At 38.0% G+C, this 25,185-nt stretch overlaps 2 protein-coding genes across 4 annotated transcripts in view; both read right to left on the bottom strand.

The window, feature by feature from the left end:
* Positions 1–24,111, bottom strand: part of LOC135216239 (vacuolar protein sorting-associated protein 72 homolog) — a 47,700-nt gene extending 23,589 nt beyond the window's left edge. For 2 of the 3 annotated variants that reach the window (XR_010314835.1, XM_064251396.1), the window contains exons 1-9: positions 23,978–24,111; positions 15,303–15,449; positions 14,339–14,477; positions 13,629–13,719; positions 13,139–13,330; positions 11,806–11,969; positions 2,961–3,160; positions 2,266–2,389; positions 195–558 (exon numbers count right to left, since the gene is read on the bottom strand). Coding sequence is in view for 2 of the 3 variants with exons in the window: in XM_064251396.1 (XP_064107466.1) it covers positions 195–558; positions 2,266–2,389; positions 2,961–3,160; positions 11,806–11,969; positions 13,139–13,330; positions 13,629–13,719; positions 14,339–14,477; positions 15,303–15,436 (1,408 nt within the window). In the remaining variant the exon portion in view is untranslated. Of the gene's footprint in view, positions 1–194; positions 559–2,265; positions 2,390–2,960; positions 3,161–11,805; positions 11,970–13,138; positions 13,331–13,628; positions 13,720–14,338; positions 14,478–15,302; positions 15,450–16,842; positions 16,980–23,977 lie in introns of those variants that run through there. The other variant, XM_064251397.1, reaches the window with a different exon arrangement.
* On the bottom strand, positions 17,830–23,846 carry LOC135216238 (uncharacterized). Its single transcript, XM_064251395.1, has one exon. The coding sequence runs from the start codon at positions 23,613–23,615 to the stop codon at positions 17,835–17,837; it is 5,781 nt and encodes a 1,926-aa protein (XP_064107465.1). The 5' UTR covers positions 23,616–23,846; the 3' UTR covers positions 17,830–17,834.
* Positions 24,112–25,185: the final 1,074 nt, after the last annotated feature.

The following is a 25,185-nucleotide window of genomic DNA, read 5'->3' as shown; positions in this document are numbered from 1 at the left end:
TTTTAAAAAAATAAAGAAACTCCAACCATAAAAGGAGTCAAATCAATTACTGAAGTCTTTTTTACATCATAGTAAGAGAAATGACTCATAGTTCCATAATAGTACTTATATTCCATAAAATAACACTAACAAAATATATCTCATTAACTTGTCCAAAACATCAACACAAAACTATACAGAAAAGTATATTGTACCTGTCTGTGCGTTAGTAACAGCTGTTACTGCAGGTCGAGGTATATGAAGAGAGGTTGGCACAGTTGCTATTGAAGTAGTTGGAATAGTCGTTGGCATAGCACTAGTTGCTGACACAGCAGATCGAAGTATTTGTGCCACAGCAGCAACAGAGGTGACAGTTGAGGTGGGAGTGGTAGCTAAAGTGATGGCTGATGTATATGCCGATGATACTGGTATAGGAGCAGCCTGAGTTACTGGTCGTGCTACTGAAACTGGGGTAGCTGAATTTGTTGCAGGTTGCACTGGTGTTACAGTAGGTTTAATGTTTTGGGCTGATGCACGTGCCTTCTTATATTCTCGTCGCCATGCTAACCATTTAGCTACCTAAAACCAAAATAGTCATTAAGAAACCAAAATATTCAAGAAATCAAACTGTTACAATTGCAAACATGACTGAACCATGCAAAGACATAACGCTATAAATAAAAATAACATGGCAGTGAGGTCATTTATCGTAAAGACAATGAGTTTGGAAACACTACAAACATTTTGGGGTTTGTACAGATAATGTAATTTATAGTAACAACTTATGAAATAAATAATTACAGTTATCTTATGTACAGCTTCAGAGGAGGTTAACACCACACACACACACACACACAAAGTTCCAGTAACACTACTTCCTGCCATTGACTTACCATTCAGTCCTTTTAACTTCCTTCCACCTGGCAGTTTAAATTTAAAATTTCTTCGTTGGCGAGGCAATACACTCCATGATCTCTCACAACTTATACAAACCTACAAGATCACACACACTGAGAACACCAAGAGAAAAGATTAAAAAGAAAAAATGGCAAACTAAACCAGCTTTAAAGAGACAGAGAGTAATCACATCCTCTCTTAAAGGCAGTAAGGAAGTAACTGATGCACTCACAGGATGCCCAAGGCATTGTGGGAGCTCCCACATACCCCGTGATCAAGAGCACAGATGCAAATAGTTCCTAGACTACACAAGTTTTTTCAAATTAATTTTACCGGATTTCCAGCTGGTGCTAAAAGACTGTCCTAATATCAAGACCGAAGTTTTGTTTCGCATATGAACAACTTTTCCTTGCTCTAGTTCTCACCTGATTAAAAATCAATCAATACAAATTTCAACACTAATAATAATCATATTTATAAAGACTTCTTTAGTTTCCTGGGGCTCCTGCCACTTTGAAATGTAGGAGTAAATCAATTTCAAGATTCTTTGTTAATAAATACTGTCCTTACAGATTTCATAAAGGAAACCACTTTTTATTTCTTTCTTTTTTTACATTTAGGTGACTTCAGTAAAGGTATACATGAATCAGGAATTAGTATTACAAGGTTAATGATGCTTGTTATACCCCAGAAATATTACCCAACTGTTGGGTTTCAATAATGCATAATTCATACGGATTTTGTCCAATCTATAAAATTATTAGTTCCACCCACCCTCAACATCATTACCTTTGCAATAAAAACATTTTTATTTAATTCGTTTATGGCAAATTTCAATTAGTTTTACATATTCAATGGAAATACTACCAGTGAACAAAGACCTCTTATATAACCTCACTCTACAGACATTGTCAAATACCTTATTGTTCTCATAATATAAGTTTTATGTACAATTAATAATCATCTTAAAGGATTCCTTCCTTCCACTTCCTTTTGCAAGGAGTGTGGCACTAAGTAAGTGATAGCTTTCTGTTGGTGGAATATGCAGTAGTATTTTCTCTACTTGAAAATTTTGCCTTCAGTGCTTCATGGTGTTCCACAAAATGAGGCTATTTTACTAAAAATGGTTTAGTAAAAAAAAACTAGTAACATTCTAAAATCACTGCTTTGGGTTGCTGCATTAACAAGAGTTTTAGGTATGAGAGTTAAGGACCTCTTCAACAAAAAGTTTCAACCGCTTAACAACAGCTTCATTCACTGGGATTTTGTTGCTCTAAGTAAAAAGCATTTGGAAACTATGGTTACATAACGGATTTGTAAAATCATCAACGAATTTTAAAATTATCCCAATGGTGTAGCTAACCAGAAAGATTGAAAAGTAACACTTACATCCTTATTATTCCGATCACCTTTATCCTCGAGTTGTTGGTAATATGCCTCACGTAACACACGAAAAGCCTGTAGTGTGGCATACGGTAACTGTGTTACAGGATCAAAGTACCTCGCTGGCAACCTGAAACAATAAATATTCCACAACTGAAGACTGCATTTTCATATCCACTGAAACGTTATATTTGGCAACTTAAGTATACATACTTGAAATGATGAAAAGCATCAAGAATATCTGCAATGCTTAATAAGGTGAGATCAAGTTTTCCAACCCAAACCAACCACTTGCTGTGTCTATTTTTCACAAAGTGTTCTCAGAAAAAGTTCTCTGAAAGAGAGGACTGAAAAACCAAGAAAATAAATTTTGTCATATCACAGACTCAAGTCTTACAGTTCTATAATGACTAATCAACAGAAAACCATACTACATTTATAAATGATGAAATGCACCAAATCACTGGCAACATATTAAAAGTAGCTTAAAATGCAAACTATTCGAGTATTCTAAGTAAAAATCATTTACATGGATAAGGAGATTATCCTGAGATTAATCCTATTAATAATTACTGTTTAACATTATTTCAAAAATAATTTTGTAAATATCAACAACAGTACATTATCTAGAAAAGTCTTTTAACTTTTACAATCTTACTTTGAATTCTGAATATGTAAAGAAGTTTTACTTTGGTACTCACCTTGTGATGGGGCAGACATTCTTTTGTACTAATTTGGGTTTGATTTTACGAAAAACCCTCTTATATGTCCCCTCATTAGAAAATGTAATGAAAGACCTTTCACATTTTTCCACCGGTTTGCTGGGAGTTTTACGTACCAGCTGATTTTCACTGTTAATGTTGGAAGCTTTCAAAACATCTATTGAGTCTACCAAATGCTCCTGCAAATTACATAAACCAAAATTAAGAATTGCTTTACAAGGAAATGCATAACTTTAATTTAAAGAAGGTAATATTTCACAAAACATTAAATTATCATAAAATTGTCAAGGTTCATATACCATTTAAATTATTGTATAGGCATGTTCTCTCACCAACCAGCTAAAATTTGAAGTTCCTATCCTGCCCAGTTTTGGTGTTTATCCCAAAATCTCAAAATCATGTACATATTTATTTTTTGCTGAATGATCCTTATAATATAGAGGTTAAAAACTTAGTTATCTTGAATGCCTTCTACAATCTATAAATGATTATATACTTTTTCCAACAATACATTTACTAGTTCCATAACTGGATGGTTTAAGTGCCCCTTACCTAGTTGATTATGTTACTGCTACTGCTTATTTATGCATAAGTGAAGAAAAAAAATTACTTTTTTATGATAAAATAAGATTTTATGTACACTTACCAAGTAGTTACATAGCTATAGTTTCTAAAACCGTCGGCAGCTAGAATTTTTGAAATTCGCGGAAGCGCTAGTTTGTTTTGGTCAGGTGATACCCCCGCCCACTATCGGGGGAGTGAGGAACCAACACCGTCCAAAAATCAGTTGTTTATGCCCTATTATCCATGTGAGGAGAGGAGGGCGGGCTTTGATCATGTAACTACTTGGTAAGTATACATAAAGTCTTATTTTATCATAAAAAAGTCATTTTTATGTATGCAACTTACCAAGTAGTTACATAACTGAATCCCACATTGTAGGAGGTGGGATCCATGGATATGCTCATAACTTTTTAAAATTTAATAAATACAAAATATATATTTAGTGCTAGCATCCATGCAGATGCTTGTTGGTTCCTTACCTGTTAAGAGAGCTGAACAGTTGATTACTGCCTCTAGAAGTCGCTCGTCTTAACTTATAGGGACGTGGCGGTATAGCCATGGCTCGTCCTCTAAACAGTGGGACCCATGCAGCTAAGGAATGTCCATGGCTAGCATGGTCAACCAAAGGATGCCCCTGCCCAAGGTGCAGTACCAAATAACCAAATGATACCAGAGTAAAAAACCTATCACCTCAACCATAACCATAAAATTCATACTCAACTCTACACTTGACTGAAGGGTACTCCTAGTACATCCATAGTACCTCCAGGCTCCCCTAAAAAACTCAACAACCTCGTTCAAGGCGAAGATATAGGCTAGGAAGGTATGACTTCCTACACACCCTTACCCACTGCTGTGCCCGCCTCTAACTACGGACCCAGGGTACTGCAATTTTCATATACTGTTTCAATATCACTCAAGTAATGCGAGGCGAATACTGATTTACATTTAAACGAGAGAGGTTGCCACTGCTCTTACTTCGTGAGCTTTCACTTTAAGTTTATTAAGGTCAGTTTCTTTCACTTGTGAATGAGCATCTACAATTATGCTACGTAAGAAGAACGCCAGGGCGTTTTTAGACATCGGGCATGCCGGATTCCTTACTGAACACCATAAACGATCGGACAGGCCCTGAACTTTCTCTGTCCTTCTTAAATAACATTTCAGAGCTCTGACCGGGCAGAGTAACCTCTCTCTTCTTCCGGTCCTACCAAGTCTGTGAGGTTTTTGATACTGAACAAACGAGGCCACAGTTTGGACGGGATCTCGTTTTTTGCCAAAAACCCCAAGGTTAATGCGCACCCCTTACCCTGTGCAAAGCCTATTCTCTTGTCCATGGCATTTATTTCACTCACTCTTTTAGCTGTAGAAAGGGCTACTAGGAATAAGGTCTTTCTCGTCAAATCTCTCAACGATGCTCTTTGCAATGGCTCACACGGAGTTTCCGACAGCCGCTTAAGTACTACATCTAGGTTCCAAGATAATATCTTCGAACCTTTGGGTTTTTCTATATCGAAGGACTTAATGAGATCTGCAAGATCTCTATTCGACGACACTTCCAATCCTCTGTGCTTGAAAACAGGTCCCAACATCGCCTTATAGCCTTTGATAGTCGCAGTAGACAGATTTCTATCTGTTCTCAAATATAAAAGAAAATCTGCTATTTCTGTTATAGTTGTTTTAGAAGACGAAACATTATGCTCTTTACACAGCCCACTTTGCCTGATAGACTTTACTTGAAGATTCCCTTCTGCACTGCGCAATAGCTCTCGCCGCTTCTCTTGAAAACCCCTTTGCTCGTAAGAGTTGTCAGACAGTCTGTAAACGGTTAAGAGACAGAGTGGATAGTCCTTGATGGAACCTCCTGAAGTGGGGTTGTCTGAGTAGATCTGTTCTCTGAGGAAGTAACCTTGGCCAATCCACTAGAAGATCTAAAAGATCTGGAAACCATTCCTGCGCTGGTCAGAATGGAGCAATGAGAGTCATCGAAACATTGTGATGCGTTCCGAATTTGTTGACGACTTCTCTCACCATCTTGAATGGAGGAAAAGCATACAAGTCTTTGTTCGACCAATCCAAAAGCATCGCATCTGTCGACCATGCTTTCGGGTCCGGGGCTGGTGAACAATAAAGGGGGAGACGATGGTTTCTTGCCGGGGCAAACAGATCTATCATAGGTTTCCCCCAGAGTTTCCACAATTCAAGGCATACCACTGGGTTCATCATCCATTCCGTGTGAAGTACTTGCCTCCTGCGGCTCAGTTCGTCCGCGAGAACATTGAGTTTCCCCTGAACGAACCTAGGAATAAACGTGGTTTGATTCCAATTCGCCCATACCAGCAGGCTCCTTGCCATCTAGCAAAGAGAAAACGAGTGTGTCCCTCCTTGTTTCTTTATGTAGGAGAGCGCTGTCGTGCTGTCCGAGAGTATCGCCACTACTTTGTTGCGAACTTCAGCAATCCCCAGTGGATGGCAGTCAGTTCCTTCTGATTTATATGCCACTGTTTTTGTTCTGCATTCCAAACGCCTGATACTTCTTTTTCCCCCAGAATCGCTCCCCAACCTTGATCTGATGCGTCTGAAAAGAACACTAGGTTGGGGCTCTGTGGGAGGAGGGATCTCCCTTCCGCAAGTCTGTCTCTTAACTTCCACCATTGCAGGTCCTCCTTTATTTCCTGTGTGATAGGGAACACAAAAGAGTCCAGAAACTTCTCCCGTTCCAATTCGCTCTGAGGAAGAACTGTAGGTTCCTCAAAAGCAGTCTCCCTAGTGTCACGAACTGTTCTATTGAGGATAGAGTGCCCAAAAGACTCATCCATTCCTTTGCAGAGCATTCCTGGAGAACTAAAAATTTCTCTACCTTCTGTAGGCATGACTCGATTCTTTGTGGGGATGAAAAGCCTGAAAACTCACTGAGTTGATCCTCATCCCCAAACAGACTAATTCCTGACTGGGGAGTAACTGCGACTTTCGTTTGTTTATTAACAGTCCTAGATCCTGAGCTAAAGTCAGGGTTTTCTGAAGGTCCTCCGTGCACCTCTCCTCGTCCAAGTAAAGGGATATCCTTATCCCAACTAGATGTAACCATTTCGCAATGGGAGCTAGCACTCGGGTGAACACTTGTGGTGCGGTCGAAAGCCTGAAACACAGCGCTCTGAACTGGTATATTTTGTCCCTGAAGACAAAATGCAGAAACCTCTTTGAGTTTTGGTGTATTGGGATGTGAAAATATGCATCCTCCATATCGATGGAGATCATCCAATCCCCTTAACGGATTGATGAAAGGACAGACTGATTCGTCCATCTTGAACTTTGTCTTTTACACATAAAGGTTCAGAGTGCTTACGTCCAATACGGGTCTCAATCCCCCCGATGACTTGGGGACAACGAACAGACGATGGTAAAACCCTGGTGTTAGTGGCTCTTCTACTAACTCTATTGCTTTCTTTTGCAAGAGAGACGAAACCTCTTCCGAAAAGGCGATGAACTTCTTTGAATTTTCTGAGTAAGCTGTCAAAGCTATCGGAGAGCCTGATAACAGTGGCTTTCTCTTGAACAGAATATCGTATCCTTCTCTTAAAACCTTTACGATCCAAGGTTCCGCCCCTCTTGCTTCCCATTCTTCCCAAAAATGATGGAGCCTCACTCCTACTGGCACACGAAGGACTGATACACTACTTCTTGGTCGAGGGGTTGGTTGAGGATTTTTTAATAGATTTAAGGGTGAAACGTGTTCTGCCCCTTGATCTTGGAAAATATCTACCAAATCCTCTGCCCCAAAGGGTTGTCCTCGGCTGGCTGGTGAGGGGCGTACACAAGGGATATTTTCTCCAGTCCGTTTAGTGGATTGCAAGAGAAGATCCTGTGTTGCTTTCTTCTGCAATTCGGAGGCAACTAGCACTACTGTCTCTTCTGGAAACAGGTGCTTCTTATCCAAGGGCAAATACAACAAGGCAGACTTTTGGGTACAAGATACTCCCTTGGATATAAAAGAACACCATAGTTCTCTCCTCTTTAGGATACCTAACATGAAGAGAGAGGCTAGTTCCGCAGAACTGTCTCTAATCCCCTTATCTAAACAGATCACTCCCGAAATGTCTGTAAAAGCTTCCTCACTCAACATTGAATAGCTCTTCAGTTTACGTCCCAAGGCTCCTACTGTCCAGTCTAGGAAACTAAAAACTTCGAATACCTTAAAGATATTCTTAATGAGGTGGTCTAATTCTGATGTCGTAAACATTATCTTGGCCGAGTTGAAAGCCGATCTTCTCGCCGAGTCAATACGCGCGAAGTCTCCCTGGGCAGAGGCAGACACACCCAGAGAGAGCGCCTCTCCGGTTTCGTAACACAAGTGTCTCCTAGTTGAAAGACAAGGAGGGAAGCAGAAGTTGACCTTGCCTTGATCCCTCTTCTCCTCAAGCCAACGGTTAATTTCCTTAAAACGCTTTTCGAGCCGAAAAGGACAGTACTAGTTTCGGTAATTTCCTGGAGTCTTCCTGGTTGTCCCTCATGTAAGAAGACACTGGAGACATGGGGGTTACTGGCGAGAATGAATCTGAAAAATTGTCTACAAAGTAAAAAAGCAAGGCTTTGAAGGCAGTGAGAGAAGACTCTTTATCCTCCTCTTCTCCTTTTCCTTCTTCTTCAGCTGTAGAAATAGGTGATAAGGTCTCTACAGGTTGGATAGGGGGCGCCACAGATTGAATAAAGCCCAAAATGCTTGTCTAATTTAATCTGGATGGCTGACAGAGAAGGATTGGGGGCAGCCATCACCTGTCACCTGAAGTCCTGTCAGTAGGCCCGAAGCTGAAATTGATGACAGACTGTCCGAGCGCTTCAGACTGGTCCCTCTGTGCACTTGGTTGCATAAATACCTGTGGATGCTCGGGCGCTAATGGGCGCTCTTGGACGCTCGGGTGCTCATGGATTCTCGGGCGCTAGTGGGCGCTCGGTTGCAACTGTATTCCTGGGCGCCAATGGACGCTCAGAAGCCAAAGGTTGTTCTAACGTCGCGCGAAAGTTCCGGGTGCCAAAGGCTGCTCTGGCGAGCGGGCAAACTGTGGCGCTGATGGGTGCTCGGGAGTCGGCGGGTTCTCATGCTCCGAACGCTGAAGATGTCTCCCAGGAGTCTCGGGAATTACATGAGGGACTGATGGCAGTCTTACCTGTCCTTCAGTATTACAGGTGCGGACCGGTGCTGAAGACATCTCCAGATGTCTACTCTTCCCCGTACTCTTCACCTCTGAACGTCTGCTAGAGGAAGACTTTCTCGACGACGACTTCGACTTAGAGGATGAGAGAGGATCCTCCTCTCACTACGACGTCCCTCTCCTACCGTATCCTGAGAGAATCTCTCTGGAGAGTCCCAAAAACTACACGAAGGCTGTTCTTTCCGTAAAGGGCTAGCCTTTTTACAGGGGACTAGAGAGGGAGACAACTTACGAGCCCTCCTTTTCAATGAACGGGACTTGTCATGGAATCGCCACGGGCGCCTGGGATTTGTCAACAGAATCGCCTGAAGGGGCGACTGCTCGTGGGCAGACCCCACTAACCTCCCTTGGGCTACCAGTATGCCTCCTCCCAGGTTCTGGGGAGTTTGACAGGGACCTTTGCCTAGGAGAATCAGTGGGCTGAACAGCCACCTCCTCCACCACACTTACACTTGCACTCACTTCACCACTTACCTTGTCCATTAGGGTTTTCACGGACGCTCCTAATTTCTCCATTGCTTGGAGCATGATCGAAAATTTCTGATCGACTCTTGCCTCTAAATTGGCCACAGCATCGGGTACGGGTGTGAGAGAGCCATGATTAGGACTGGGAATGACAGGTGGAGGGGAATGTTCAGAAAGAGACAAATTATCATTAGACAATTCCTGACTAATTAAGCTTTTTGCTTTAGCTCTAGAAGCCACTTTTCTCTTTTTATCTCTCTTTAACTTGTTCGTGTAACTAGTCAAGATCTTCCAAGTTCTTTGATCCCAATTAATACACTCCCCACAAGTTTGATCTGGTGTACAAGTCTGTCCCCCACAACCTGTGCAAACTGAATGTGGATCATTACCCGCTTTAGCGATCCTAGTATTGCAGCCTTTACTACAATACCTAATCCCAGATGAACTAGTGTCTGACATTATGTACACCAATTCAAAACTAGCGAATATCGGTGCAAAAATATTTATAACTATTTCAATTCCTAAATAGCTATCACCGAAAACAAAACTTCCAATATTCAGAGTACTTCACCAAATAACTCCAACAATGAGCAACGGCAAAGAATTCCAAAAATTCTGCTGCTACTGAAACTGTGTTGACAGTACCAGCCGGCAGAAACAACTGATTTTCGGACGGTGTTGGTTCCTCACTCCCCCGATAGTGACCAAAACAAACTAGCGCTTCCGCAAATTTCTAGCTGCCGACGGTTTTAGAAACTATAGCTATGTAACTACTTGGTAGGTTGCATACATAAAAATATGAATAAATAATGAATAGGATAAAGAATAAACAATAAAAGTTCAATTACAAAATAAAAATAAAAAACTTACTTTTGAGATACAGGTTGTCAAAAAAAATTTTCATGTATGCTGAGTGCAAAAAAAAATACAAGGATGACAATGACAATGAGGAAGATAGCGGACAACAATCAAGGAATGAAAGTGCAATATCTTGTAAATGAGCTTTTGTTATATATCTCTCATGATATTCTTTAAGAATTCCTATTCTTTTCCATTCATTACCAATAAATAAACAAGTAGTGGTAGCAACACACAATCAATGACTAAGAGACAATTATACAATCTGTGAGAGTAGCTACTGTAGTTGGTAGTGGTGGTAACAGCTCTCAGGGTGGTGAATGCTGCTGTTAACAATATAATACCCCTTTCTATTTATTCACTTTTCAACACTTTTACTATTTTGAATGCTTTGCTTTCTACCACACCTAACTAATGATGGAATATTTCTGATTAAAAAAACATGTAATTACAAAAAATCACTACAATCTTATATGAGTGAAATTCCTTTGTGATGGAGGGGTGTGTGTTCAGGTAATTGATAATTTTACATAACATTAAGATTCTCCTACAGGGAATTTACTTTTCTAAGATCGCTGCAGTGTGGCTTGTACAGATATCATGCATTGCCAATTTTCGTGTTCTGACAATCATATTAGCTTGGTTATTCTTGGTTAAAACCTCAGTTTCATTAATAAACATTAAGCTATGGCATATTTTTTCCAGGGCGTTGCCAGATGTGAGTTTAGGGGTCCTATAATTTATAAGAGGATTTAAGAGGTTATGGTCAATATCATTAAAGGATACTGGCTCTCAATCAAGGACTGTGATAGGTATGGACAGCCCAAGTGACTCCCCCAAAATCCCTTCCCCCACCACCTGAGGCCAAGGGAATAGTCTATAATGTCCTGAAATACTTCATTTTAGAAAAACAAGGAGGTCTTGTAACTGATGTTTCGAAGGCGATCCAAAGAACATCTGAAGCAACAAAAGTGTCAGAAATGACTATTCGTAGAGATGGAAAATATAGTGGAATATCCAGTGTTCCAAAAAAAGAAAAGACAAAAAGTGAGCCCTGTGACTGACTTGGACGATTTGGATAAAAATGTTCTGCTAAGAAGGAATCACTGGATGTCTTTTCTTATAAAATGAACCGAACAAAACAAGATGGTGAATCTCTAAGGTCATAATAGATCGACTGACTTATGAATTTATGTCCCAAGGCCAACAAACCATTCACCCCCTCTATAGTTATAGAAAGTCTACAGGAAACCTTCCTAAGGATTATATCTGTGGGAATCATTTAAAGGGCATTACATACCTGTAGATATGACAACTCTGCCTTTTCTACTTGGCCCCACCAGAGCGATCTTAGAAAAGTAAACGTACTATAGAATTACTTTTAATTTCTAATAGTCCATTCTTACACGAAAAAAGTTCCTAAGCTGCAAAATTCCTTTTATGCAAGGTTGGTTACAAATTATGAAATAAAGCCCATTTCACACACTAATTTTTAGAAAGGAACTTTCCTTCAATGGTAAAATATTGTAAACTTGGAGAATGTAAGAATAATACTTTTTTCTTAACCAATCTGACAAAAGCCTTTATTACACTCAAGAGGTCTGGATATGGCTCAAGTAAAATAAGTGGGTTTCCAGGTATAGACATCCAAAAATTCAAAACAAAATTCAAATGTTAAAAAATTGAACAAATGAAGTACCCTACCAACTAGCAGAAGCAAGAAATACCTGTGTATCCACATCAACACTGGGTTCTTCGGTTTCCATCTCTTCTGATTTAATTTCCTGAATAAGAGGCATTGCAGTTGATTGATATCGAATGAATGCTGTTGTGAAACCTCGTCGTACAACTTTGGGTTTCTTACGATCCAATTCAGCTAGCTCATATTTCTCTGCGAAAGTTTTAATACTCTTTTTAATACCTGATTTTTAAGAGGTAAGACTCATAAAAAGTTCCATCTTACAAGAAATGGGGAACACATTAGAATTAACAAAAAATATAAAAACAACAGTACTCTGAAAAAAAAAAAGTTGCCTAAAATTTCATAATTATGCAGTTGCACAGCAGAAAACACAATAATTTAAAAATAGTTAATCATTAATAACAACCACTGATGATAAGGACTTCTTTCATTGTAAAACTTCAAACAGGTTTCCAAGTTCCACTCTCTCCTCAGCACGTTGCCTATGTCACAACATACCAAATTTGTAACTAATTTGTATTTTTCATAACTAACATTAAATAAGCATGTTGCCTATGCCACAACACTTAAATCTTAAATAAGTAATGTGCAGTAAAATAAAAATTAAATTAAAAATTTGTATATGTATATAATACCTGTAAGGTGGAAATGGGCTCTTTGTCTGAAAATACCAATACAGAAATAAATACAATATAGGTACTCAATAAAATTCCAAAAAAAATCTACTCAGAATAAACTGAAAAAAACTGCTTTGGTACTGTCTGTGATAGCAACGACCTAATCATAACATCTGTATTCCAACAAACTTTTGTTGGAAATATTGCTCTGCAAGATGAAGGTATGGGCAGCTTGCAATTCAATTCTTCAATTCCTTGTTTAAAATAAAAATTGGATTTATATATCATCTAGTGTATGTCCAAACTAAATAAGTGATTTATTTAAATCTTAATACAATCCTTGCTGCTGTCTTATGATGAACTTGTGGAGAATGCAAATAATATGAGGATATTCTATTTTCATGTTCTCTTAACTGATAACCCAGATAAAACAAAAAATGAAAGTGATAGCACCATTGCCGAAATGCTTCTTTAATGCACTCAATAAAAAAGAAAAATAATTAAAATCAAATTTCAAAATACCTTAGAAATTATATCTTGTATCATGCAAAAATCTAAACTAAAGTATTCTTATGATAAACCATGATTACAATACTAGCAGCATATGAAAATAGATGTTTATATTTCATACCACAGAAAGATTAGTCTTCTCTAGGATTTCCAATTCTGTATAATTTGATAAAATCCGAGATGAAGAAAATAAGGTCATAAGAATATAGTGAGAGGGAAATATCATTTTACCTAAAGACTTAAGATTAATCTCTTCTGTTATCTTGGCTTCTTCCAACAATTCCTCTTGGGTCAGTCTTGGATACAAAGGCACCTTGTCTCTTTTCTTCATTGCCCTCCTCCTTTCAAGATCTGCTCTCTCCCTCTGTCGCTTCACAGTTTCCGCCGACTTCAACTGTGTTGACTTTCTAATACCTTTTTTCTCTGAAAGCAAAAATTTTGTTCAGTTAAGGTCTATTATCCAACTATACTTACCTTAAAATATGCTATTATTTAAAAAAATACACTCAATGGGATCATGAAAGCAGTTTACAAAATTATCTATGGAGTTTAACAAAGACTGTCAGATATTCAAATTCATTACTTCCAGACTATCAATGCTATGTGTCAGAATAAATATGTGGATACACACTGCCTTTTATATTTAAGTGATGATGAAAACGCAAGTTACTGTAACACTAACAGTTATTAGACGAAAATCATAAAAACATTAGTACTTTACCTAAAGTTACAGGGTCGAAAGGGCTGCTCTTTTTTGGAAGCTTCTTCTCTTTAACCTTTGGCACAGTATCCTTTGGGACAGGTTTGGGTTCCTGAAAATTAAGAACAATCCTCGTTTCATGTAATGCATATCACAAAGTGGGAGGAGAGTTGAGTTGGAGTTATTATTCAAGGAAGAATTTCATCCTACAGTAATAGTTACTATTAAGTTAGAAGAATTTTATCCAACAGTATTCGCCCATTTTCCTGTGTCATTAAAACTTATTCCTTAGCATTGCCAAGCTGGTTACAGAACCATTACAACTGGCTGGTTGTGACTCCAGTAGAGTAAGAATTTTGCAAACATGAAACTTTAATTAGCAATTACATATAAATTCCATGTGTTCATCAATGAGCAGACTGTCATTTCCTTGAAAACACTGTAGAAGGGAAAACTACTGTACTGACTAATGGGGGGGGGGGGGGGGGAGAGAGAGAGCAGAGAGAGAGAGAGAGAGGAGAGGAGATGAGATTGAGAGAGAGAGAGAGAGAGAGAGAGAGAGAGAGAGAGAGAGAGACTGATTCACTGACATGTCTAAAAATACTATCAAATCATCATTCTACCACCTTTTCAATAGATTCAATAGTCAAGGATTTTTGAATTAAATTGCTGGAGGACAATGCAATTGCAATTTGTAATATATGGATTTTCTATGAACCATTACAACTTACCTTGTAAGCTTTTGTTACTAGCCTTCCTCGAGGTTTCTTCTTCTCTCCTTTACCATCGTCTTCCTGATCTGAGACAGGCTCATCATTCTCATCAATACTGAAGTCTGAGTCAACTTCATCATCCTGTTCAACTTCTGACCTAAAAATCAAAGTTGCACAAATATAAAAAATTAATCATAACAATGTTACATAGCACTGGTATGAAAAGGAGGCAACTCCACCCTTGTTATGCTTATGTCCCTTCCTACCCTCAAGTTTCAATAACTTTCATTATGATAAGTCACAGATATAATTTTCAAAACTTAAACTGAATATTACTTATTTAGCTTATTTTTACTGCATTTAGAATCTGAATGAGACTTTTTCTTTGCAACTAGCATAACCACTAAGCTTTCTACAATGAAAAGTACTTTCCCTGGAGCTGAGGAAAATACATATGTATATCCTTTCCTGATAGGGCAACAAGCTAAATGTTGAAGTAACATTTAACTTTTCTCCATTTCTCAATCAAAAGGATTCCATCTTCAGAGTATGTAAGGGTTGCTACAATGACCTTTTATCACAAAGTAGATCTGAACATTTTTTTTTATCCTAATCATCTCCTCCTCACTCAAGTTCCAAATATCATACTGCAAAATTCTCTCAGTTCCATCCCTAACATGAGACAGCTTACTAATTGCTTGGTCTACAAAAAAATACTGCTAGGCTAAAGGGTCTCAACATCTCCCCTCTATTATAATATCTACAGTATCTCAATATTCTAAATTCTCAAGTTATTGTTTATAAATTATTCATTAAAGCTACAGGTGCATGTAATTCAGAGCACTTAAAACTTTGTGACAAAACACTTGTAATTTGTAATTATCTTGGCAAAAAATGTACGCATTAAAACTGAAGTTCTTGTAGGCTTGGACAAAAATTTTTCCTCATCTTCCCTCATCAACAGAGCCAATTTATAACTTACTGGTAGTCAATGTCATCTGCTTCTTCCTCAAATCCACCATATGTCGTTTTGTAAAAATCATCTTCCTCCTCCTCCTCCAACAACTTAGCCATCTTTGTTCCAGCATTGTTGCGGCGGTCACGAGTAGCAGCCATTATTATAACCAACCTGTGAACAAAAGCTTCCTGTAAGTGTATAGCAAACTTTTGAAAAATGATCAATAAGATTAGCTATTATAATATTGCTACAATTTCCTATCCTGTAGTCTGCAGCTCCTTTTACCACACACACACACACACACACACACTCCAAAGAATAAAATGACCCAGCATCCGGTCTTGCAGGAACAGAATAGGAGTTATGAGAAAGGAGATCTTACAGAAGCAACATTAATAAAAGAATTATAATCCACCATCCATTTCATGATCTGGAGTACATATATATATGTGATAAGAAATGCCAATCAAGCTAAAAGTCAAGATCCATAACACAGTGCTAAGACAAGTGTTAATGTATGGAGCGGAAACTTTGGGCTCTATGAAGAAAAGAGGAAACAAAGCTTGAGAGAACAGAAATGAGAATGCTGAGGTGGATTATGGGAATATCACTGCTTGAGAGATTGGAAAATGATAAAATGAGAAGGGTAGGCTTAGTAAAGATAACAGAGCTGATAAAAGTCATGATTGAGATGGTATGGGCATGTGTTGAGGAGGGAGTGAAGAGGACTTGGTAAGAACCTGTTAGAGGAATAAGATAGAGGGAGACAGAGAATGAAATGGCGAGATAAAATGAAGGAAGACATGGAGAAAAGAGGTTTGGTGGAGGATGATGCCTTTGATATAAGGCAGTGGAGAGCAGGTGCATCAGGCAACTGACCCCTTAATGAAGGAATAACAGTGGGAAAGAAGAAGATCCATTTCATGAATCCTAGCTTTTACCATGGATGCAAGTAACAAAAGTGATATCTAAGTCTTTTAGGGACCTCAGGTTTTAGATGCACCTGTGGCCACCATCAAACATGCATCAACCTTGAAGGGAGGGTTTTATTTATCTTATGATGAACTTATGGTCAGGTCAGCAAATCGAGGGCTTTCTTCATTTTATGATGAATTCATGGTCAGCAAGGCAAGGGTTTTCTTTACTATTTTATGAAGTCATGACCAGCAAGGGGTGGCCTTTCTTCTTTTTATGATAAATTCATGGCCAGTAATGAGGAATTTCTTTATTTTATAATGTCTCTTGGAGTAATGACCACACATGATCACATAAAGTGACACATTTGTATAAAAAAATATTGCTGTTTTCACAAATTTTAATTTTGCATCTAAACAGACTGGAAGTTATGATGAAAAAACATGTGGGGCTTTCACATTGGTCACCCTATCAAACTTCCCCCTTGGGAAAAACGACAACTTATCATAACCATATAGCAGCTATTTGGCAAAGAAATGGATTTAAATTTTCTCTTCAGAATATTTGGACTGGCCTGCATGAGGTAATCTAAAATCATAAGAGCATCCCATATGAACACTAAAAAACACAGGGCAACTAATACACTTACCTTCAGTGGTATTTGTGCACCTTCTTTTTCAAGCATTTTCCCAAAATCCTTGAGTGCATGTGCAGTAGCCTTTCTGCTTGCTATTTTATAATGACCCAATCAGATTTTTCAAACATTTGCCCAAATCCTTGAGTGCATGTGCAGTAGCCTTGTTTGCTTGCTATCTTATAATGACCCAATCAGATTATGACAGCTACAGAGAACAAAATCAGTGTATTCCAATGACTTCTTTATTCTACCAATACCATACTAGTCCTACACAAAGATGCTCTCACCAAATCAAGTGTTGGTTTTAACAATGTACTACACATCCTACTCCTAGCAATATACCACAGAATGAATGCAACCCCACAAACAGCTCCTTGACAAACTGCGCAGTAAATCGTGGTACAAATTTACAAAATACATACTATACTTTATGGTTTTCTAAATGAGCTATAATTTGTCTACAGTCTACAACTATCCCTAGGTAGAAAAATAAAACTAATAAAATACATGTCCTATAGCACATGATTTTTGCAATTAAAGCATTCCAGTACAGTACTATGAACACCACTGGTACAAAGTACTGCATTTCTACTAATCATATTGAATGCATCATAATTTGTACAATCTTTTGCATATGCTGTAAACATTCAAGCAATGAAACATACTACCACAGCATAACTATAAATTTTGTTTAAAGCTACATCACATTTATAACATATAAAATAAAATGCTAACAAGACGAAGAGAGAAAATTAACATTTTAACACTACAGATATGACTTTGAAGTAAACACATACATACTGTATTCCCATGACCTCCAAGTGGAGGCATTTCAAAACGATAACTTTAAGTTCTCTTCCATGCCTGCACAAACTAAACTCAAACAGAAAGGACACATAAGGACACAAACTAACCAAGTGCTCATACTGTATCCATGTGCAAATCTCAGAACTCAGCACTTAATGTTGAGCAAGATAATTTAACGACTGGAACAGAAACAACTTTTATTTGTCACTGGCTTTTTTAGCATCCACAGAAAACCTGTCAATAACTTGTAAGACAGAGTTCATTATAGATTCTATATTTCTTTCAGGTACACCACACTCTAGTATATCTTGGCAAGCCTTTTCATATTTCTCTGGGTTCTCTGACTGAAATTCTTTGGCTATGGGAATATCTTCTTCCTGATTGAGTTTGGTCAGTTTCTTAGTTAACCTATTAATTTCCTGATGCAAAGCTCCACTCAGTAACTCAGGTTGGCCTAGAGATATGTCTAACGATCTTTCCAACTTTTCCACTTCATCCTCAATTATATGAACTCTCGCTTGATTTGCTGATCTTTTACCTTTCATTTCTCTAAAAAGAGACTTAATATTCAGAATACTGTCTGACAAACCTCCAATTTTTGATATACCACTAATTTTCTTATTACTTTCTTGGTTTGCTTTACTGGATTCTAGAGCAGGCAAACAATCTTTATCCAGAAATTCCCTTAAAGCCTCCTTAGAGCTAAGCATTCTACAGACAAGAGTTAAAGTGAAGCAAGCTTGCAGCAAATATTCAGAGTAATTTGTTTTTATACCATAATTTTGCATTGTTTCCTCAACTTTCTCTGTGAAAGTATGAATATCAATTAAATCTTTAGTGGATGAAATTTGTGCATTATCCTGTCTCCAGCAATCATACATGTGTAACAACTCACCATTGGTCATGTAACCCTTGTCAGTATTATACTTTATATTAAAAAGGTTATGGGGTGAGTTTTCCTTATCATTTACTTCATCATGAAATGCATTACCTGCCTTTGAAACACTAGCATAATCTGCAACTCTTAAACCTTCACATGTGTTTAACTTTATTGGAAAGCCAACTGTTTGCTGAAATGTTGGCTGCTGCCAAATTAGCTTATCCTGTGGGTTTCTAAAAAATTTACCTTCCTTCAACCATCCCTTCAAGTTTGTAGGACATCGCAATTGATTTTCATCAACCCAAGTTGCTTTCTGGGATGCAGAGCCTTTACGACGCACAAGATATGAAACCTGTTTCTTTGAATTTTCATCCACAGTGCATCTATAGTCAATTATTTCCTCAATTTCATGTCTCTTACTCCATTTACATTTTTCCTGAAGTTCAGAACTAGAGGATGCAACGACCTGACTGTGAGGCGAAGATTTTTTTTTCAATTTACTTTTATTAATAAGCATTTTTATTGAGGTCCCATGTTTGGCATTCTGCTGTTGTCTTATTTTCTTTGTTTTTTCTTGATTTTCAAAGTCCCTTAGATCTTCATCAGAAGAAACATATGACTCATCAATCCTTAAGCTTCTTTCACTGGAGGAATCTGAAAACTCTCTTTCCCCATCTTCAAAATTCCTTGTTGCTGTGGGTCTATTATCATCTGTAACACTTCCATCTCCCTCACTCATTTCCATTGTATTTCTTCGTGATGTCTGAGTAATAGAGACAAGATACTGAATATCTTCCAGCCAGTCATCCTCTAAGTACATCATGGCATCAGCTTTGTTTGTATTCCACATTTGCCTATATTCCTCGTACAGTTTAACAGAAGACGACATCAAAGTCCCAGCTGGAATGCGTATTGTTTGCACCTTCCTTTCTTCCATTAGTTTCATGACATCTTGCAGAAGATCCGTGACAAATACATTATTCCCTGTCTTATGTTTATTGTTCAACCAATTAGCATATAATAAGACAATATCTGCACGTGTGACAGAGCCTTCCTTGCCTCTTGCTTTTTCAACCTCTTTATCTACAACCACCTGACCATGCACTTTACTAACATCTACTTCAGAGACTTGCTTTTTCTTCTTAAAATCACCGAGTTTCTTTACATTTACCACATTTTCAGAAGTGGCGTCAGTTTCTCTTTTTTTCTTTTTCTTTTTCTTTGGTTTGAAAATGACCTCACAAGTATAAGTGGGTGCCTTCTCCTTCTTGCCTTTCTTTAATGAATCAGTCTTATTCTTGGTTTTGGGATTCTTTCTGTTTGGTGTTCTCTTCAAAACATTGTGCTGACCCGGTGGGAAAACAAACTCTTCTTGCATCCTGGAAAAATTTCCCTCTTGCTTCATCAACGGCTGAAACCTAGCAACCAGATTCAAAATACTGTCAAGATATATCATTTTTAAACGTAGCAATCGATCTGCCAGTGAGGTCATAGTACAGCCCATTAATCTGTAAAACTTGATCAGTTCCACAACTGCCCCTCTGGTGAGATAAATATCTTTGGGTTCTTGGGAATTTAAATCTTCAACAGTCAGTCCGGCAGCCTCACAATGCTCTCCTAAATAGTAACTAACATCATTGAAGTGTGGAGTAATACGCCCATCACAAATACTAAAAGATACTCTAGGGTCCTGCCTTGCTAAGAATTCCAAGGCCATACCATTTGTTATACGCTTCTGAGATTTACCAGAAAAACTTGCAGTAGGGTGCTTATAATTATCTTGTAATTTTTCATAAGGTTTACTAAATTTCAACTTCTTAGGAGAAACCTGGGGTATAGGTTCATTATAGAATTCAGAAACACTATGATACTCCTTTACACGAGCACTAAGCGTTCGCTCCCTTTCACTTCTCCGAACTTCACTTGGTTTTCCTTCCAAATGTTTCACCTTGGCAGAATCCTTTTCCTTTGAAGCTCTATTGCTTGAACTATCCAACTGACTATTACTGTAGTTAATACTCCTTTCAGAATAAGGTAACTCAAAGTCTTGAACAGTATTTGAAAAAACACTCTCATTCCATCCCTGTTCACTTTTAACAACTATATCTACACCATGTTCTTCAGATTTGCATTTATTCTCTTCAATTATTTTATCTTCCACATCTTCATTGAAGGTTTCATTGACCATTTTATCATTGTGAACACCCATCATTTCCTGACAATTTTGGCTTTCCTTATTTAGACTCAGCTTATTTTCACTCTCTTCTCTTTCAGACAGAATTTCTCTGGAACTTCCAGCAACTTCGGAAGTGCTGGAATCATTTTCATCACTTAAATAATTGTCACTATGACTACAACTACCCTGGCTCTGACAGTCATCATCTTGAACATTTGTCTGATCATAATCATTCCCAGAATGCTCCTGTTTCACAATATCAGTAACCTCCTCTCCAACGCCCACAGCTCTGTTTCCCTCATTCAAGCTTTCTGCCTTGATCTGGAGGTCGGGTCCTTTCTCCCCTAAAATGTCCTCTGCTCTTTCTACATCTTCCAAGCTTGCTTTATTTTTATTTTCAAACACTGCCTCCTCCTTGTGGCATTCATCTTCATTAGTTTTATTTGGATTTATAATGAGATTTGTCACACTACACTTGACATCTTGACCTGATGTTCCTGATGTACTGTTCTGCAATTCAAGTTCCCTTGCTTCATCAGTTGCAAGCTTTAGCTCTTTCCCATTTTCTTGAACTAGTTCCATTTCAGGGTGCAATTCATTAGTATCCCCAGCATTTTCTTGATTTGCATCTAAATCTGGCTTCCTTGAAACTAAGAAACTTCCACCCTTCTTTGGTGAATCTACTTTAACAACCTTTTTCTCCATTACCACCTCCTCTACAGCCTTTTCTTCAACATCAATTTTTGGTTTCATTTGAACAACAGGTGTATCCATCTCTTTATCATGCTTAATATTTCCACTATCATCATCTTTGAGTACATCACTATCAGATTTCACAACTAGTGTTTCATCCGAAATATTTTTGCTCATACTTTCAACAGAAGACAGCTGATTTCTTTGCTCCTCACTTGGATGATCAGGTAACCCCTGCTTGGCTTTACTCTTTGACAGACCACCTCGAAATCTTCTTTTTGACTGCTCCTCACTTTTTGGGCGAGGAAACAGGAACTCTTCCTCTATAAATGCAGCAGGATGATGTGATTTTTGAGCCAATTTTGTAATTTTAACAACCAAACTTACCAGATTTAAAGAATTCAAATTCTTTAGTTGTAATAACCTCTGTGCCAAAGAAGTTACAGTACAACCTCGATCACGATAAAAACGATAGAGTTCAATAACTAATCCATTTGTTACATGTATGTCTTTCTCATCACAAGAATTTAGATCATTAATCGTTAAGTTGGCTTTCTTAGAATGCTTTCCAAGACATTCATCTGTTTCTGTGAAATGTGGATATACAGAATTTTCTCGATACTGAAATGACACTCTACTATCAGATTTCTTTAACTTTTTCAATGCATTATTGGTGAAATCCACTGGTCTAGTATCTAGATGACTACGTCTGCGTCCCCTCTTGGACTTTCTTGAATGTACACGAGATGTGACCGACACTCCCTCCTTTTCCTTACTAACCTTGCCATGTCGAGAACTCAAGACATCCACTGAACTACTTCTATTCCTCTTACTGGGTAAAGGACATCCTACGTCAATACTACTTCTCCCCTTCCTTTTGTTGCCATGTTCCCTGACATTCCATGGAGCTCTTCCAGCTTCATCCAACCCCTTTTTAAATGCAGGAAGAATGAATTCAATAGCATCAAATTCTTGGAGTTTAAGATGACCTCTCTTATTTCCTGCTAGAGTGACCATCAAAGCTTTCCGGCGTTTCATTACTGAACGAATCATACTTACATCTGCCTCCGTGGGCTCAACATCCAAGATACCATGAAGACGCAATATCCACTTTGCTACATCAGATTGTTCCCAATTAATCTTTTTGGCAAACTCAGAAAGTTCGTACACTATACCATTAACTACAGGAACTTTTTTGGTAGTCATACTCTCCAACCAACTTATTGTGCAACCTACATTACTACAATATGGTCCTATCAAATCTTCATCTTCATAAAGATGATTTGCTTCTTCTCTGACTTCAATCTCTTCTTTTACATCTACGTTTGGTGCAACATACGTACGGTCAGTTTTCTCTCTACCACCCCTAAACCTAGAAGCATCTTTCTCATTTTGAGACTGAATATCTTTAGATCTTAACTGTGGTGCTATGACAAGACACTGTTGTTTCCCTTTACCTTCATAGACTATTGCAGAAGGAGAACTGTTACTATGCATACCTAAGTCTAAAACAGCTTTATTTTGTTTGCCATCTACACAGGACTTATCTTGGAGGGAAAAGTTTTTGTTTCTTTTAGAATGTGAGCCCCTTGACAACTTACTAACATTTTTCCTCTCTTTGGAACCAGGCAAAGGCCTAGATCCCTTGGAGGTGCTGGGCCTTCCCATCCTACTGAGATCTGGCATGCTATCATTGGAATTCTCCATGTACACATCTAAGTCATCGTAGCATTTACTCGTTTTCTGCCAATTCCTAATATACTCAATCTTCTGCTTTCCCTCGACAGCCTCCGCGCTCCCTTCAGAAAACCCATCGAACTGAGAGTCATCATCACTGTCCTCGTCTGTGAACCCTTCGAACATAACGGGGCCGAACCCCTCGAATGTGCTCTCGCTGTTATCAGAAAAGCCTCCAAAACTATTGTCATCGTCATCAGAATTGTTATTAGAAGTGATCTTATGGTCAGGGGGTTCATGAGGCATCTGTCGAATGTAAACAGGTTTCCCATCGTCACCTTCTGCCACATAGAGCGGGACGCTTCCTACAACAACTGGGACAAACTGTTCCCCTGGTGCCCTCCCCTCCCGGCAATTGTCAAAATCGACCTCGTCATCCGATAAAACTAACACTACATTATTCGAGTTATCAGCTTTCTCGTCAAAACCCTCCACAAAATCCTCCTCGAAAGAGCTACTTGCATCATCCTCGACGCTGAAAGAGGAATTCATCCCGAAAATGGTCGCCTTCTACACAACTTTAAAGGCGGTACAGAAATCATTAGAAAATTCTAGCGTGAAATGACCAAACACACGCATAGGCTACTTATTCTGGGTGGAATTCCACATGAAACCCTAGCAAGACAAGGACAACGTGCACTTGAAATATTCAATACAGACAAAACTCCCCTTCGCAGTTTCTTCTCAACACGTTCAGATGTAAACAATGTCCAGTATGAAATGCAGTCAAGTACAAAACGCCCATCCCGCCAAAACATCATGCATTGTTAGGAATATGTCAATTTCTCGCTGTCCCTTTTCATTTTTTTTCAGTTCAGTGTTGTCCAGAGATATTCAGAGCAGCATCGACTTACCAGTTAACAACGCAAAGATGTTAGATCGCCTTAAATACTGCTTTAATCTCGGAAGATTACAGACATAACACAAACAAAACACATCCACGGTTATGCGAGAATTTCAGGACAAAACAGTTGGGCCACCAACTTTCATAAACGTTCATCAGTAAAGGAGTGTATTCTAATTTTATTATTCATATGCTTATAAACTACAAGGATAAAATCAAGAACAAATTTAATGTTATACTGATCAAGCAGCGTTCAGAAATAGTACAACTCTATAGCATTCTTACATGTCTCGACAGGACACAGCATATCGACACAAAATGTCTGTATACATAATGAAAACAAGATTTTCAATAGTTATTTATGTCTGTGTATAAAACTTAAGAAATGTAGAATTAATATTTTAAGTTGAAACAATAGATAATCGGAAATGTTTTGTGGGAGGCAAGGTCGTTCTTCATAAAAAAACTAAATATATATATATATATATATATATATATATATATATATATATATATATATATATATATATATATATATATATATATGTGTGTGTGTGTGTGTGTGTGTGTGTGTGTGTGTGTGTGTGTGTGTGTGTATGATATATATATATATATATATATATATATATATATATATATATATATATATATATATATATATCCGTGTGTATAAATGAATAATATTATCAGCGAAAATCGCTATATGGGATTTTTGTATGTCCATCTAACAATTGCAATAGATGTAAAGTACGTTAAAATAATTTTGATAACAGAACTTTGCCTTTTTAATTTTAATGAGAAGTCTTGATATGACAGTATACACATAGTATCTGAAGCATCATAAAACTAACTTTAGGCTATTGAATTTTCTACTTTTGGACTGGTGGTCAATAAATATGGATATTGCATTAATAAAGGAGACTAAGGAAGCAAGCTGTTTAGTACTATGGATGGACATAGCGGGATTTCTTGCAGCCATCGTCAACTTGCCACTGCAGTGGCCTTTATCGCAAATTACCAGCTTTAAGGTTTGAGCATCATAAAGAATTTAAAAGAACTGAGACAAGATTTGGAAAACTAAAAGAAGACGCCATTGAAAAACCAGCTAGGCCTTGAAAATGGGTTACGAGAAAGATTAAAAAAAAGATGTATGAGCAGGAGAAGAAATAAGGACAGTTGCAAATCATCATGAGGTGGAAAATGAGGCAGTATTGATAG

The sequence above is a fragment of the Macrobrachium nipponense genome, chromosome 6, assembly GCF_015104395.2.
Source record: "Macrobrachium nipponense isolate FS-2020 chromosome 6, ASM1510439v2, whole genome shotgun sequence".
In the NCBI taxonomy this organism is placed as follows: Eukaryota; Metazoa; Arthropoda; class Malacostraca; order Decapoda; family Palaemonidae; genus Macrobrachium; species Macrobrachium nipponense.
Note: the sequence above shows the minus strand (reverse complement) of the source record. Positions and strands in the feature narration are given on the sequence as shown.